The following is a 17,546-nucleotide window of genomic DNA, read 5'->3' on the forward strand; positions in this document are numbered from 1 at the left end:
TAGAGAAAAGCTGGATAGCCTCTTCCAGGTGTACCCCCTCACAGAAGAGCAAAAAGTGAGCATCCTGGTGGCCCAACTAACCGGGGCAGCTAAAAGGGAAGTAAAATCCTGGCCACCTGGGAGGAAGACTGTCGCAGGGATACTAACCCGGCTGAAGGATACCTTTGATACCCGCACCTCAGCCGAGATAAAGCTTAGATTCTACGGGTGCAAGCAGCGAGCGCATGAGAGTATAAGGGACTATGCACTAAACCTACAAGAGGCCCTGAGGGCCATTAAGCAGACCGACCCTGATGGAGTGGGAAACGAGGACAGGCTGTTGACTGAACAATTTCTAGAGGGACTGTATTGTAATGCCCACCGAACCCAGTTGCGGGCGATGGCCTTACAGGATCCCCATCTGGGCTTTGCACAGTTCAAGGACAGATCCGGGTGCTCCGAGAACCGGCACCGGGTGGCGTTATGACCCACAGGCGCCCAGCTATTACTTACCACCAGGAGGCGGCGCCCTTGTCGGCAGGGTCTGTGGGAGCTGATGCGCAGGCTTTGGACAATGACCCGGCTCCAGACCTACACCATCAGGTCCAAGAGCTAGCTAAGAGCGTTGCTGCGCTAACCCGAACTGTGCAGTCTTTACAGGTTTCCACCCCAGGGAAGATCCAGCTGGCATCCGGACCGGAGGACATCCCGTGGCGTCGACCAAGGAGGACCCCACCGGCCAGAGGAAGACCCAGTGACCGATACAGCGAGGACGGACGACCCATCTGCCGCCGCTGCAATCAACCCGGACATATGGCAAGGTACTGTTCTTTAAACGGGCACAACCTGGGGTAGAGGGCCAACCCCCAGGAAAAAGATCACCAGGCCCATCGAACAGATATGTGGGAGGACGTCCAGTCTTGCCGGTGGTACTGGATGGCATTCCCATGAGTGCCCTACTGGACACCGGGTCGCAGGTCACCACCATCCCGTACGTGCTCTTTAAGCAGTACTGGAATGACTCGGATATTACCCGCTACCCTGACGACGACTTGAGTATCATCGCCAGCAATGGCCAGCCCGTGCCACAGATCGGATTTAAAGAGGTGACCATCAAAATCGGTAGAGTCGAACTGGCAGCACAGGGACTGATCATTGTAGATATTGACAAACATGAGAGTCACCCAAAAATAACTCTAGGAACTAATGTAATTGAAAATTGTCTTGCAGAGGTGATTTTCCTTTTACAGCAGGTTGCCAAGAACGCCAGCTCCGGCGAGCAGCGGGTGCTCCAGAAAGAGATCCGGGCACTGATGCGACGGCAACAGGTGGAACTCTCCGGCGGTGAGATTGGTAGCGTAAGAATGTGTGACCCTTTTCCTATTGCCATGCCCCCAAAAAGTGAAATGATGATTTAGTGCCGGGCAGCTATTGGTCTGAGAGGTAGGGATTACCAGGCAATGGTAGAACCAGTTTACTCAGACAGTAGGCCCACCATTTTGACAGCACGGGGGGTGGTTGATGTACGCCATGGGAGGGTGCCCGTTCGCATAATAAATATCGGGGAGAGGGAAGTGTACCTGCCCCGGTATGCCACGCTAGCCAAATTATATACCATTAACCAAAATTCTATACAATCTGTGGAACCCTTGCCTCCATCTCACCCGGAGGAAGGTAACGGCTCTAAGAAAAACATGGAGGACTGGTGTCAGCAACTACATCTGGGTACTGACTCCACTCCCTCACACCAGAAACAAGGAGTCTATCGGGTGGTTCAGGAGTACGAGAGAGTGTTCAGTAAACACCCGTTAGACTTCGGGCGAGTCAAGGGGGTAGAACACCACATCCCCACGGGAGACCATCCTCCTATAAAAGAGAGGTATCGACCCGTACCCCCTGCCCACTACCAACATGCCAAGGGGATGCTTAGAGACATGAAGGAGGCTGGGGTGATCAGGGATAGCTGTAGCCCCTGGGCAGCTCCACTAGTCTTAGTCAGAAAAAAAGACAACACCATGAGGATGTGTGTAGATTACCGGAAAATCAACCGTATCACACACAAGGATGCGTACCCCTTACCAAGGATAGAGGAGTCATTGGCTGCTTTAAGATCTGCTAACTTCTTCTCTACCTTGGATCTCACTAGCGGGTACTGGCAGGTTCCTGTAGCAGAGGCGGACCGGGAGAAGACCGCATTCACCACCCCGATGGGACTTAGCGAGTTCACCTGCATGCCGTTCGGACTCTGCAACGCGCCAGGAACCTTCCAACGACTAATGGAGTGTTGTCTGGGCCACAGAAACTTCGAGACGGTCTTGTTGTACCTGGACGATGTCATCGTATATTCCAAGACGTATGAGGACCACCTGAAACACCTGGCGGAAGTGTTCGAAGCTCTGGCGAGTTACGGCCTAAAGGTGAAACCCTCCAAGTGTCACCTCCTGAAACCAAAGGTGCAGTACCTGGGACACGTGGTGAGCGCTGACGGAGTGGCTCCCGACCCTGATAAGATCACCGCAATTAAGGAATGGCCAAGCCCCTCCAGCGTAAAAGAAGTGCGGCAGTTCCTCGGGTTGGTAGGCTACTACCGAAGGTTTATTCCCGGTTTCACCAAAAAGGCAGCACCTATGCAGGACCTCCTGATAGGCCAGTCCCGGAAGGCCAAGAACCAGAAGCCGCCCTTCAAATGGGAGGAGTTGGAAGAAGAGTCCTTCCGCCAGCTGAAGATGGCCCTCACGGGGGACGAAATCCTGGCGTACCCGGATTATAGCCAGCCCTTTATCCTCTACACCGACGCCAGTAACATCGGGCTAGGAGCCGTACTGTCCCAGATCCAGCAGGGGAAGGAACGAGTAATCGCCTACGCCAGCCGAAAACTGCGACCCACCGAAAGGAACCCCGAGAATTACAGCTCATTTAAGCTAGAGTTCCTGGCCGTAGTATGGGCAGTCACCGAGCGCTTTAAGCATTACCTCGCTTCTTCCCGGTTCACCGTGTACACGGATAACAACCCGTTGACACACCTGGACACGGCAAGACTCGGTGCCCTGGAGCAGAGGTGGATGGCCCGTCTGTCCAACTACGAGTTCACAATCAAATACCGGGCCGGACGCTCCAATACCAACGCGGATGCCCTGTCCAGGATGCCCAACCTGCCGGACGAAGGAGAAGATCCGGAGGGACTGGAAGAAGTTGAACTCCCTGCGTTCCACCGTCATGGGACTATCCAGTATTCCCACCGGGTAAGGAGTAAGCAGGCTGCTACGTTGAACCCCTTACCTCACTACAACTGGGCGGAAACGCAAGACAGCGACCCTGCCGTCCGACTGGTGAAGGAGATGCTGACTCGCCCGGAGGCTTGCCTTGAACCAGACGCTCCGGAGGAAGCCAAACAACTATGGGCAGAGAAGAGTCGACTGTTCCTTTACAAGGGGAAGTTGTGCCGCAGAATGGTTAACTCCCGGACGCATGAACTACTCTGGCAAGTAGTGGTGCCACGAAGAGACGCAGCCATGGTGATGGAGGCATACCACGACGGAGCTGGACACTTCGGGTGGAAGAAGCTGGAGTTCCTGCTGCGCGAGCGATTCCACTGGGTAGGCATGAGGGGAACCATTGAGAAGTGGTGCAGAGACTGTGGCCCGTGCAACCTGAGAAGGAAGGACCGTGCCAGCCAGAAGACTCCCCTGCAGTCCATCGTCACCCGGCAACCGTTGGAACTGGTAGCCTTGGATCATGTAAAACTGACCCCAAGCAGAAGTGGCTACGTCTACGCGTTAACCATCGTGGATCATTACTCCCGGTTCTTGGTTGTCGTCCCCGTCAAGGACTTAACGGCTCAAACAGCAGCTAGAGCCTTCCAGCAGCACTTTTGCCGTCCACACGGGTACCCGGACCAAGTGCTGACGGACCAGGGACCTGCCTTTGAAGCGGAGGTCTTCCAGGAATTCTGCAATCTGTATGGCTGCCGGAAGATAAGGACGACACCCTACCATCCGCAAACTAATGGACTTTGTGAGAAAATGAACCAGGTGGTAATGGATCTTTTGAAAACGTTGCCCCTGGAAGAACGCAGTCTGTGGCCTGAGAAGTTGCCCGATCTGGTGGACCTATACAACCACATCCCGGTAGGTTCCGCCAACTGTACCCCGGCTTACCTAATGAGGGCAAGACCTGGTAAGTTACCTGTTGACCTGGAAATGGGAGTCCTGACACCCGAGGACACTTCACCAGAAACAGACTGGGACACGGAGAGGCAGCAGCAGTACCGGAGAGTACAGGAGAGCGTGGAGCGAAGTCTCTGTCAGGCTAGGGAAAGACAAGAGAAAACTTACAACCAGTATGCTCTCGCTGTTCCCCTGGTACCCGGAGAGCAGGTCTTGAAGAGGAAGAGACGGCTCCACAAGTTGGACGACCAGTGGGAAAAGGACCCGTACACCGTACTGCCCTCAAGCCACGAGAACCCGAAGGTTTGTACCATCAGTAAAGACGGAGGGGAAACCACAGCTATTGTATCCCGGGACCACCTGAAGAAGTGTCCCGAACAACTGAGGAACCCTGAAGAGGAACAAGAAGACCATCGACCCGTAGAGGAAAGGGAAGATATGGTTAGTACTGTGCTCGGGGACTTCCCTCGGTCTTGGACTCAAGTCAATGGTGCAGTTGTGGTACCCGTACTCACCTTCCTCCAACCAGCATCCCAAGCACCTACGGAGCAACAGGTAGAGCTGGAAGAACAACCGGTCCAGGAGGCAGAAGACCCCACACCCGCAGACCAGGAGAATCAACCCTCTGCTTGCAGTGAGCCTGCCATATCCCTAGTGAGCCAAAGAGCCGGTAGACAGCTGCCCAGTTTACCCTTGACAGCTCCTACACCCTGTAGTTCAGGGCTAGGCAGTCAGCTCCGTAGGTCCACTAGGGCCACTAGAGGCCAGTTACCCGCACGGTGGAGGATTTGAAGTGTATAAATTGTTTTATTTATGTTTACCTGTGTATTGTTGCTTGTGTATAATTTTGTGTTTCTAGTTATTTGTAGGAGTCCTTGGTGGATTTACCGGGAATCCTTGTACATAGTTGGAGCGCAACCCAGGACGGACTAAAGACTGTTAAGGACTCGGGGTAGGACAAACCCCTACCTGGTTACGTCTCCCTGTTTTGGTGAAATGGACACCTTGCTTTTCTTCAAAGACTGCACCCGGTTACGGACATGCCGTAACCATCTTTATATGTTTTTCTTATTGTATTATTATTGTTTTTATCTTGTTATGTTTTTCTAAAATATGTTTAGTCCCGGAGTACTAAATTTCACTAGGGGGGAATGTGAAACCCCAGGGGTCTGGTTGCCACAGTGATAGAGATGTTATGTCTGAGAGCAGGTGGGAGGTCCTTTGGTCAGGGATCCTGTGCATGCCACACCTCCTGCCCAGTCTTGGGAGGGGAAGAACTTCCCCTATATAAACCCGGGGCTGAAGCAGGGTTAGGAGTCAAGGAGAGTAGAGACAAGAGACAGTCATAGGAAGAAACAGCTGGAGCTCAGTGGGAGCAATACTACTACGAGACAGGGGCTGGCAGCTGCAGAGCTCGCCCTGACTGAGAAGCTTTCTTACCGGACCCGGCGTCCGAGGCTGTGGGGACTAACTCTTACCCAGCAGCAGAAGCCGACCGGCAGGGGATTTCAGGTCCTCAGGCCCAGAAACCCGAAGGCACGGTCACACGTGTGGGACCAGCACCGCCATCGTGGAGCGGAAGCCAATAGAAGGCCCCGAGTCACCGGCCATACGGGTGAGCACCACACGGTACACTCAGGGACGTGGGCTACTTATATCCGCTTCTAGCAAGGTAGCCAGAAGAGTACAGTCAGTTTGGGAGGCCTACAACTCCGCCTGGCCAGGGGAGATCCCATCTGCTCAAGGACTGACCAGGCCCCGTTCGCTAGCAAGTACTCCGGGAGGGTCTATCGTTACCAGTAAAGACCCTGAATTACACCGCACCGTCTCTGAGTGGTTCCTGCTACCCCCATCTTCCACGTCGGCTGCCCTGAGGCCATACCCCTCCCGTTGGGGGTTATACTATCATGCTGCACAATTCTACACCGGCCTCAGCGGTCTGCCCTGCAGCGGCAGCTCCATAGCTGCAAATCAACGGGTGGCGTAGTCGACACTCAAATAACATCTATCAAGACTGCCACACACTGAGTCTGACCCCCTGGGCACGGACCGGGTCCCCGCCACTCGGAGACTACAACCCTCATCTGATCCGGTTCCGGGTAAGCCCCCGTGCGCGAGACGCTACGCGACACAGCAGGCCCAGGGGCGCGTCATATACAGCAACATTTAAAAATGTAATTATATATAGTAACCCCTAATGACCGAAAATATGCCTTTTATTGATCTGAGAAATAATAGAATAGCAGCCCCCGATGGTTGAAAACGCAGCAGCTGTCAGCTGTGTGCTATAGCTGACACTATCACAGCTGTTTAATCCCCTAGATGCTGCTGTTAATAGCAATAGTGGCATATAGACGGTAAACAGAAGTAGTGGGCTCACTTTTTAATTCCATCGGCACCCCGAAATTATGATTGTGTGGTTCTCATGGTTTCCATGGCAATCTGAGATCAAATAATGGCCTTGGGGTCTACCAGCTATAATAATAATTTTTATTTTTATACCACCAACATATTCCGCAGCACTTTACAATTTTGGGGGGGGGGGGCTTGAACAGACAAAAATACATTACCAAATAAGCATAACTCAGATATTAAAAGGAGTGAGGACCCTGCTCACAAGCGTACAGTCCTTTTTAAGTCATTAAAGGGAATCTGTCAGCAGGTGTTTGCTATATAATCTGACATCAGCATAATGTAGGGACAGAGACCAGCAATATATCATTTAGTTTACTGGGTGCAGCAGTTATCATAGTCACAGTTTTCCCTGCTGCAGATCTAGCAGAGCTGAGATGTTGAGCTGTGTATAACCCGCCCGCACCACAGCTCTGTGTACATTGTGTAGTGACAGAGAGCTGCTAATCAGTGCTGGGGGAGTGGTTGAACTAGTTGTTCTCTAGTGATAATCTCCCGCTGATAAAACAATGATTGTACTGAAACAGCAAAAGACAGCCTAGTAAGTGATACATTGCTATACCCAGGGTCTCTGCTCCTACATTATGCTGCTATCAGATTACTTAGTATAAACCTGTTTATAGACTTGCATCAGCAAAGAACACTAAAGATGAATGCACATAGTGGATTTTTGGTGCAGAAACTCCACAGCATAATACAGTACAGGCTAAGACGATGGCATCCACACCTTGCAGACATTTTCCATGCATAATTTGACTTTAAAGGGAATCTGTCATCCCCTTGGACGTACCTAACCTGTTAATATGAGCATACGGGTTCTACAATACTTAAAATATATTTGTATACATAGGGGCCATGTGACTGCAGGGACACGGCTTGTCAGACTGTTTGTATGCTTTACGGAAATAAAAAAACGGAAGAGATGCAAATGTAGCACCCTGGGGGCTCGATTGCTACAGAGGTATTGCATCTCTTCCAGACGTGCGATATCTCACTCTCAGGTAAGGATGGAGTGTGGATCAGGACCCCTACACCTGCATGCATTACACCACATTTCCGGGGGGCAGGGCGACCGATATGCTCCAAGTAGAGCACGACAGTCCCTGTCCCTGGCTGGAGTGGGGGGAGGGAACACCGAGGAAGGGGGGACCCTGTAGTGCAGGAGCAGGGAGGAAGCAGTTCCTGGGTACACCTAGAGGGAGGTACAAAAGGTGGGCACCATTTTAGTTCAGAGAGAAGTCGGTTCAGTTCAGTCAGAGAGAAGATGTGACAGAGCAGGACTCTGTGGAGCTCTGCTCCGGACGCGGGTCTAGCCTGCGAGGCACAGTCAGCACTGAAAGGAGAGAGAGAGTTGGGGAAAAGGAATGAAGAAGAGCGGAGGAGGCTCCAGGAACACAGAGGAAAGAAGGGACCCCAGGGGTGTGGACCGGCTGGTAGCCACAATACGCCCGCATCTACCTGAGTAGAGGGGTCAGGCCAAGGGGGAGACCGGTCCCCGAAACTAGTGGAGGCGGGGAACTACCCTCAACTAGAAACCGGAGGCTGTGACATTTCATATGGTACAGCCCCTCACTACACCCGCTAGGAAGGCACCACATAGGGTCAGGTAAACTGGCGCCGAGGTTTACCCAGAGAAGGCCCGAAGCAGCCGGACAGAAGCGTGGTCACTGGTGGGGTATGACAGGCCAGAGGAAGGACACACAAAGGGGGTCCTGCGAAGCGCTCCAAAATTATCTGAGAGTTGGCCGAGCCCCCTCACCTGGTGAACATGGTGCGACGCGGGAAGTTACAGCTGGCCGGAGTAGCGTGGAATAACGAACTGTGAGTAAAGATCCTGGACTGCATTACAGAGACTCTGAGTCATTATTCCTGCGCACCATCACCCCCATCATCCACCTACACTACCCTGGGGCTACACTTCTCCCGTGGGGAGTTATACCATTCCTGTGCTGCTCACCAACACCAGCCCCAGCGGTCTGCCCTGCAGCGGCGGTTCATCCTGACCGCAATCCACGGGTGGCGTAGTCGGACATTTGAAATTAATGAAAACCATATTAATTGACTGCCATTGGTTTGACCACCTTGAGCCACGGGACCGGGTCATCGCCACGGTGACTACAACCCCCAGCATCCCACAAAAGGCCCGGTTCCGGGTTCCCCACACGGCCCAGGGGGCGAGTCACAAACACATAAGGAGCCATAGAAACAAGCTCCTATGTAGCTACTAAGAAACACATGTGCTTTTTGGGGACCGCAAATAGGTTGCAGCACTGCTATACCAGGGGTCCTGACGGTGTTCAGGAACGCTCCTGTGCCATCAGCGAGCTGTACCCTATGGAGGCCTGTAACAGGCACCAAGGTGTATATGAAGGGCACATTCCCCAATGCCCGCTTGGTACTTTCTGGCCTCTGCAGTATTTTACTAATAATGCCAAATGTTATAAGGATGCAAACAAATTTAAAAAAGACTTAGACTGGAGCCGCACAGAAGAGACCGCCATGTGTCGCTGCTTCTTGTGTGCTTCATTCATGTGCATTGTGCTGGGATGTGGCACCAACACGTTGCGATCTTCGGCCAGAGTCGTCAGCATAAATCAGATAATGATCCAAGGACCTAGACCCACAGACTGGTGGAATCCAGAACCCCACTTTGGCCTGTACATAAGGCCGATTCCTCATTTGTATTTCTTTTCACTAACTTTCCTGTTTTTCTTTTGTTATTTGTAGACTTTTTTTCCGCCAAATACATTAGAATGGCTGAGATCGTTCATGGTTTTGTGCCACATCAAGAACGCTCTGTATTTTTGTCTTCTATCGAGTTTTTTGGGGTCAGAGCGGAAATCAGGTAGACACCTGCACCTGGTCTGTACAGCGGCCCCCAGCGGCTCTAATAGAGAGACCGCTGTATGGTGTTCTCCCGCCATCGTACGGCTGCCCCGGTGCCGCACAGCGTGCAGGAGCATCGCCATACTGGAGACGGCCGAGATCCATCGGAAGGACTGTTCCAAGGTTTGTCTGCACTTCTGAGCAGCAGCCACTAGTCGGTGTATGGCGCTGTGGAGATCCACGCTTACCCTGCGCACATCCAGCCACCGCGGGGCTGCAGGCTCCTCAGTGATCGCAGTGATGACCTGTCCCATATATAGCACCGGACAACCTTCATCATTATTGGTAGTCTCACAGATCCAACAGTTACACAGACATGTGCCATATATTACATGTGTCATACGGGCATTGCCTTCATTCTGTGCCTACCCCATTCATTGCCTCCACATTATATATATATATCTATACATAACACGCTGTAGCAGACCTTGTGCCAGAATAATAAAAACTAAAGGAACCAATCAGATAATCTGCTTAAGCAGTTGCAGCTGTAATGAAAGCAGTGAGGTGATTGGTCCCTGTGGGTGACAGGAGCCGGCACTAGGTATCAGGACGACATTACTATACACATTAGTGACAGACCAGCCCCAGCACCGTGCCCGCAGCCAGGGGAGGCAGCTGCAGCGCCGGCTTACACAGGTCAGGCACAGAGAGACTGGCCGCACGGGGGGGCGGCTCCCACCACACAGACTACAGCAGGGACAGAGGGCGGCGAGCAGTGTAGTGTGGGGAATACCTGAGCTGTACCGGCAGACAGACCCTGCGTACCATCAGCCATGATCAGGAAGGGACCAGTCACATGACAATAGCAAGGTGACGTCATGGCCATGTGATCAGTCACATGTGTGGGAGGAACCCTGTCTCTTAGTTCATAGATGAGTGTATATTGCCGGAAGTGTGTGCTCAGCGCAGAGCTGTGTGTGCAACAGTGTGTGCTGCAGAGCTGTGTATGTGCTGCAGAGCTGTGTGTGCAACAGTGTGTGCTGCAGAGCTGTGTGTGCAACAGTGTGTGCTGCAGAGCTGTGTATGTGCTGCAGAACTGTGTGTGCTGCAGAGCTGTGTGTGCAACAGTGTGTGCTGCAGAACTGTGTGTGCAACAGTGTGTGCTGCAGAGCTGTATGTGCAACAGTGTGTGCTGAAGAGCTGTGTATGTGCTGCAGAACTGTGTGCTGCAGAGCTGTGTATGTGCTGCAGAGCTGTGTGTGTTACTGTGTGCAACTATGTGTGCTGCAGAGCTGTGTATGTGCTGCAGAACTGTGTGCTGCAGAGCTGTGTATGTGCTGCAGAGCTGTGTGTGTTACTGTGTGCAACTATGTGTGCTGCAGAGCTGTGTATGTGCTGCAGAGCTGTGTGTGTTACTGTGTGCAACTATGTGTGCTGCAGAGCTGTGTGTGTAACTGTGCAACTATGTGTGCTGCAGAGCTGTGTGTGCAACAGTGTGTGCTGCATAGCTGTGTATGTGCTGCAGAACTGTGTGTGCTGCAGAGCTGTGTGTGCAACAGTGTGTGCTGCAGAACTGTGTGTGCTGCAGAGCTGTATGTGCAACAGTGTGTGCTGAAGAGCTGTGTATGTGCTGCAGAACTGTGTGCTGCAGAGCTGTGTGTTACTGTGTGCAACTATGTGTGCTGCAGAGCTGTGTGTGTAACTGTGTGCAACTATGTGTGCTGCAGAGCTGTGTATGTGCTGCAGAGCTGTGTGTGTAACTGTGTGCAACTATGTGTGCTGCAGAGCTGTGTATGTGCTGCACAGCTGTGTGTGTAACTGTGCAACTATGTGTGCTGCAGAGCTGTGTATGTGCTGCAGAGCTGTGTGTGTAACTGTGTGCAACTATGTGTGCTGCAGAGCTGTGTATGTGCTGCAGAGCTGTGTGTGTAACTGCAACTATGTGTGCTGCAGAGCTGTGTATGTGCTGCAGAGCTGTGTGTGTAACTGTGTGCAACTATGTGTGCTGCAGAGCTGTGTATGTGCTGCAGAGCTGTGTGTGTAACTGTGTGCAACTATGTGTGCTGCAGAGCTGTGTGTGTAACTGTGTGCAACTATGTGTGCTGCAGAGCTGTGTATGTGCTGCACAGCTGTGTGTGTAACTGTGCAACTATGTGTGCTGCAGAGCTGTGTATGTGCTGCACAGCTGTGTGCGCAACATTGTGTGCTGCAGAGCTCTTTGTGTAATGTGCCTGCGCGGAGGGCTGCGTGTGTATATACTGTCATGGCTAAAAGTGTTAGCGCCCTTGAAATTGTTCCAGAAAATGAAGTATTTCTCCCAGAAAATGATTGCAATTACACATGTTTTGTTATATACAGGTGTATCTGACTAAATTAGAATATCATCAAAAAGTTAATTTATTTCAGTTCTTCAATACAAAAAGTGAAACTCGTATATTATATAGAGTCATTACAAACAGAGTGATCTATTTCAAGTGTTTATTTCTGTTAATGCTGATGATTATGGCTTACAGCCAATGAAAACACAAAGTCTCAGTAAATTAGAATACTTTATAATAACTTGAAAAATGTTTTTAAAATCTGAAATGTTGGCCTACTGAAATGTATGTTCAGTAAATGCACTCAATACTTGGTCGGGGCTCCTTTTGCATCAATTACTGCATCAATGTGGCGTGGCATGGAGGCGATCAGCCTGTGGCACTGCTGAGGTGTAATGGAAGCCTAGGTTGCTTTGATATTGTCATCTTCCTCTTGACTATACCCCATAGAGAATCTATGGGGTTAAGGTCAGGCGAGTTTGCTGGCCATTCAAGCAAGTGATACTGTTGTTTGTAAACCAGGTATTGGTACTTTTGGCAGTGTGGACAGGTGCCAAGTCCTGCTGGAGAATGACATTTCCATCTCCAAAAAGCTTGTTTGCCGAGGGAAGCATGAAGTGCTCTAAAATTTCCTGGTAGGCGGCTGCGCTGACTTTGGGCTTGATAAAACACAGTGGACCTACACCAGCAGATGACATGGCTCCCCAAACCATCACTGATTGTGGAAACTTCACACTAGACCTCAAGCAGCTTGGATTGTGGCCTCTCCAGACTCTGGGACCAAAACATGGTCTAAAAGAAATGCAAAATTTACTTTCATCTGAAAACAACACCACTTGTGTCTTACCTGGGCCGAGGAGAAAAAGACCTGGACCACTGAGCAACAGTCCAAGTCTTTTTCTGCCCAGGTAAGACGCTTCTGGCGTTGCCCATTGGTCATGAATGGCTTGACACAAGGAATGCGACATTTGTAGCCCATGTCCTGGATACGTCTGTGTGTGGTGGCTCTTGAAGCAATGACTGCAGCAGCAGTCCACTCTTTGTGAATCTCCCCCAAATTTTTGAATGGCCTTTTCTTAACAATCCTTTCAAGGCTGCGGTTAACCCGGTTGCTTGTGCACCTTTTTCTACCACACTTTCTTTCCAGTCAACTTTCCATTAATATGCTTGGATACAGCACTCTTTGAGCAGCCAGCTTCTTTTGCAATGACTTTTTGTGACTTACCTTCCTCGTGGAGTGTGTCAATGATTGCCTTCTGGACATTTGTCAAGTCAGCAGTCTTCCCCATGATTGTGGAGCCCACTGAAACAGACTAATGGACCTTTTTAAACGCATAGGAAGCCTTTGCAGGTGTTTTTTGTTAATTATTCTAATTTACTGAGATAATGACTTTTGTGTTTTCATTGGCTGTAAGCCATAATCATCAACATTAACAGAAATAAACACTTGAAATAGATCAATCTGTTTGTAATGACTCTATATAATATGAGTTTCACTTTTTGTATTGAAGAACTGAAACAGATTAACTTTTTGATGATATTCTAATTTAGTGAGAAGCACCTGTACATGTATATTTCTTTTGTGTGAATTGGAACAACACAAATAAAACTGAAAAGGAAAAAGGTAAATTGCACACAAAACTTCAAAAATGGGCCGGACAAAATTGTTGGCACCCTCAGCTTAATATTTGGTTGCACACGCTTTGAAATAAATAACTGCAATCGCTTCCTATAACCATCATCAAGCTTCTTACACCTCTCAACTGAAATTGTGGATCGCTGTTTAATATTGGCAGTAAAACAGTTGACCACTTTCTCTTGATAGTGCAGCTTCTCACATGAAAAGTGTAGGGGCGGACACTGAAAAACTGTCAATTACACTATGTGGGAAGTGATTTAGATTAAACATTAAAAAATTACTATACAGTGTGACGACACAGCTTTTCTTCTAAATAAGCCAGATGTTTAGATTTGTTAATCCAAGAGGAATATCCTATTATCTTTGTGTATTTGTCTGGTCAAGAACAGACTAGTATTTGTATAACTCTGAAATGTTGAATTCTATTCATTTGGAAACAATCATGTTTACTATGCTAATGACAAATTGTACTAAAAGGCACCTAGATGTTTATTTACAACAGCCTCTGTGATACCAACTAAGTAAATAGATTAGCTAAAACAATGATAGCTGAGCCCTGCACCTTTACCTCTGACATGTGACTAATGACCCTTGACCTGTGAATGATGGCTGCAAGGACAACTGTGATCTATAAAAAAAGGGTTCTCTGCCTTTATTTTGGGTCAGTCTGCAGCATGTCAGTTTAGGGGACTTCGGCCCCAGCTGGAGGACTACAGATTGGCTTCATTGACCACTGCTGAACCCTCAGAGACGTCTTGAAGAATCCAGGTTGGGACAATCTTGTCACCTGGCCCAGACTACTCTCGGCCAGTTTCCTAAGCTTGTCGTTACCTTCTCTCTTTGGGGGCCTGCGAAAAGCGGGGTGCCACTGGTGGGAGTAGTCGGCCCTGGAGGCCCCAAAATCGCAGCTACTCTATTTTCGGTGGGCCATCGGAACGACTGTGTAATGTTGCATCATCTTGGGTACTTGCTGGGACTGTTCTATGTGTTTATTGTCCGCTTTGTGGTTCAATAAAGTATTGCCACACTGTTTTACCCCTACCCTGTGTTGTCTGAGTAGTGTTACGCCCACTGAAAACCCCAGGTTTTTACATACAGCCATCCTGTTTTTTTGTTTGTTTTTTTCCCTTCAATAAATCCACCAATATCTTCAAGTCTAAGCAATCTATTTAACAATGTATACAGTGTGTGTTGTTGAATCTGGTGACTGATCTGCTTTAACTTTTTAGCTATTTGTGCTACATTAGCTCTTCTGTGTATTTGTTCCTGGTGGGCTACACTGGTCATCTTCTTTGAACTTTTTCTTTTGGGTTAGTACTCAAGATGATCGATTCGGTCCAAATCAAATTTGAGTAAAATTTTACGAAATTCTCAGATCCCAGTGAAATAGAACAATTTGCAATTCGATTTGCGCGAACTGCCAACAAAATGGTCACAGATTTTTTACACATTGCAGAAGATAGCATTGGTCACAGAAGGCGGCTGACATGACTTCAGGCGCAGCCGCACAGACTGTAGTTACAAGTTTAAAAAAAACGTAAAAATTAGATACAACAAACACCAAATAGTAACATCAAGGAAACTCATGCAATTAGGTTTCTAAACACTGACTATGCATATGTAAATCAGGCACAGGATATGCAATGAAAAGTAAGAAACACAAGGTAAGTAAGGATGACCTAACTCAGTCATACTCAGATATCACTTGAGCATCTGGGTGCTTGGATGTGCTCGTTACGCGGCAAGCATTGGGCGGTGCTCGATTGCAAGCTCAAATCCCTAGACCGCATGTTTGGCGCCTGTTACACCGCCAATAAGCATGCAGGGATTACCTGTGAGTCACTGTAATGCCGTAGCCATCTTGGTAGTGGTACTGTGATTGGCTGGCCATATGACATCATGGATTATAAAAGGACAGGCTCTGCACACTGACGCCATTACACAGCTTTGTGACAGTTCGTATTGGAGAGAGAGAGTGCTTGTCCAGGAGTGTGTGTGCACAGTTTAACGAATCAGAGTCCTGTAGTGTGGATACTGGTGCTGAAGCTGAACCATCATACTAAGAGCCTTTGTGAGGGCTAATCCTTTGCTATGCTGTTTGTATCAGATACATTCTGCATTTAGTCTAGGGAGGAAGAGAGAATTTCAGAAGCAGGTAGAGTTACAGAAGGTTTGGCAGCCCCTTGCAAAATATAAACAGTTATATGAAAAAGTTTGGGCACTCCTATTAATCTTAAGCTTAATGTTTTATAAAAATTGGTGTTTTTGCAACAGCTATTTCAGTTTGATATATGTAATAACTGTTGGACACAGTAATGTTTCTGCCTTGAAATTAGGTTTATTGTACTAACAGAAAATGTGCAATCTGCATTCAAACAAAATTTGACAGGTGCATAAGTTTGGGTGGTTTTTTAAATAAATCCTTTAACACTAAATGACAAATACAGTAAACAACACTGTCACTGTAGTTCTTATACAGTTATATGAAAAACTGTCTGGCAATTCAGCATCGGTACCCGACAATTTATAACAGAAAGAATAGAGCATCACACATAGATTAGATAGATAGAAACATGTCAGTCACATATATAAGAAGTACAGTGATAGTATGGGCACCCTTATCATTTTCTTGTTTTAAATACTCCTACCTACTTTTTACTTTTTACTGACTTACTAAAGCACTTTTTTGGGTTTTGTAACCTCATTGAGCTTTGAACTTCATAGCCAGGTGTATGCAATCATGAGAAAAGCTACTTAAAGTGGCCACTTGCAAGTTGTTCTCCTGTTTGAATCTCCTCTGAAGAGTGGCATCATGAGCTCCTCAAAACAACTGTCAAATGATCTGAAAACAAAGATTATTCAACATAGTTGTTCAGGGGAAGGATACAAAAAGCTGTCTCAGAGATTTAACCTGTCAGTTTCCACTGTGAGGAACATAGTAAGGAAATGGAAGAACACAGGGACAGTTCTTGTTAAGGCCAGAAGTGGCAGGCCAAGAAAAACATCAGAAAGGCAGAGAAGAAGAATGGTGAGATCAGTCAAGGACAATCCTCAGACCACCTCCAGAGAGCTGCAGCATCAACTTGCTGCAGATGGTGTCACTGTGCATCGGTCAACTATACAACGCACTTTGCACAAGGAGAAGCTGTATGGGAGAGTGATGCGAAAGAAGCCGTTTCTGCAAGCACGCCACAAACAGAGTCGGCTGAGGTATGCAAAAGCACATTTGGAGAAGCCAATTTCTTTTTGGAAGAAGGTCCTGTGAACTGATGAAACCAAGATTGAGTTGTTTGGTCATACAAAAAGGCGTTATGCATGGCGGCAAAAAAACACAGCATTCCAAGAAAAACACTTGCTACCCCCAGTAAAATTTGGTGGAGGTTCCATCATGCTTTGGGGCTGTGTGGCCAATGCCGGCACCGGGAATCTTGTTAAAGTTGAGGGACGCATGGATTCCACTCAGTATCAGTAGATTCTTGACAATAATGTTCAAGAATCAGTGATAAAGTTGAAGTTACGCAGGGGATGGATCTTTCAGCAAGACAATGATCCAAAACACCGCTCCAAATCTACTCAGGCATTCATGCAGAGGAACAATTACAATGTTCTGGAATGGCCATCCCAGTCCCCAGACCTGAATATCATTGGACATCTGTGGGATCATTTGAAGAGGGCTGTCCATGCTCGGCGACCATCAAACTTAACTGAACTGGAATTATTTTGTAAAGAGGAATGGTCAAAAATATCTTCATCCAGGATCCAGGAACTCATTAAAAGCTACAGGAAGTGACTAGAGGCTGTTATTTTTGCAAAAGGAGGATCTGACGCACCCCTGGGCCTGTGTCGCGCAGCGTTGCGCACGCGGGAGCTTACCCGGAGCCGGATCTGTTGAAGGTTGTAGTCTCGTGGCGATGACCCGGTCCGTGCCCAGGGAGTCAGACTAAGTGGCGCTGTATTAGTGGTAGATGTTGTACGACTACGCCACCCGTTGAATGCAGCGAAGGAGCTGCCGCTGCAGGGCAGACCGCTGAGGCCGGTGGTAGGATTGTGCAGCGTGATAGTATCACCCCCAACGGGAGGGGTATGGCCTCAGGGCAGCCGACGTGGATGATGGGGGTAACAGGAACCACTCAGAGACGATGCGGTGTAGTTCAGGGTCTTTACTGGTGACAAAGATAGACCCTCCCGGGGTACTGGCTAGCG

General features: G+C 48.9%; 1 protein-coding gene across 1 annotated transcript in view; it reads right to left on the reverse strand.

Annotated features, from left to right (window-relative positions):
• VPS41 (VPS41 subunit of HOPS complex) overlaps window positions 1-10,296 on the reverse strand; it is a 308,457-nt gene extending 298,161 nt beyond the window's left edge. Inside the window, exon 1 of the mRNA XM_073678260.1 lies at window positions 10,180-10,296. Within this exon, the coding sequence (XP_073534361.1) occupies window positions 10,180-10,272 (93 nt within the window). The 5' untranslated portion in view covers window positions 10,273-10,296. The remainder of the gene's footprint in view (window positions 1-10,179) is intronic.
• Window positions 10,297-17,546: the final 7,250 nt, after the last annotated feature.

This window comes from Phyllobates terribilis, unplaced genomic scaffold (genome assembly GCF_046119375.1).
Source record: "Phyllobates terribilis strain yellow unplaced genomic scaffold, ASM4611937v1 Scaffold_4__5_contigs__length_816908805, whole genome shotgun sequence".
Taxonomy (NCBI): domain Eukaryota; kingdom Metazoa; phylum Chordata; class Amphibia; order Anura; family Dendrobatidae; genus Phyllobates; species Phyllobates terribilis.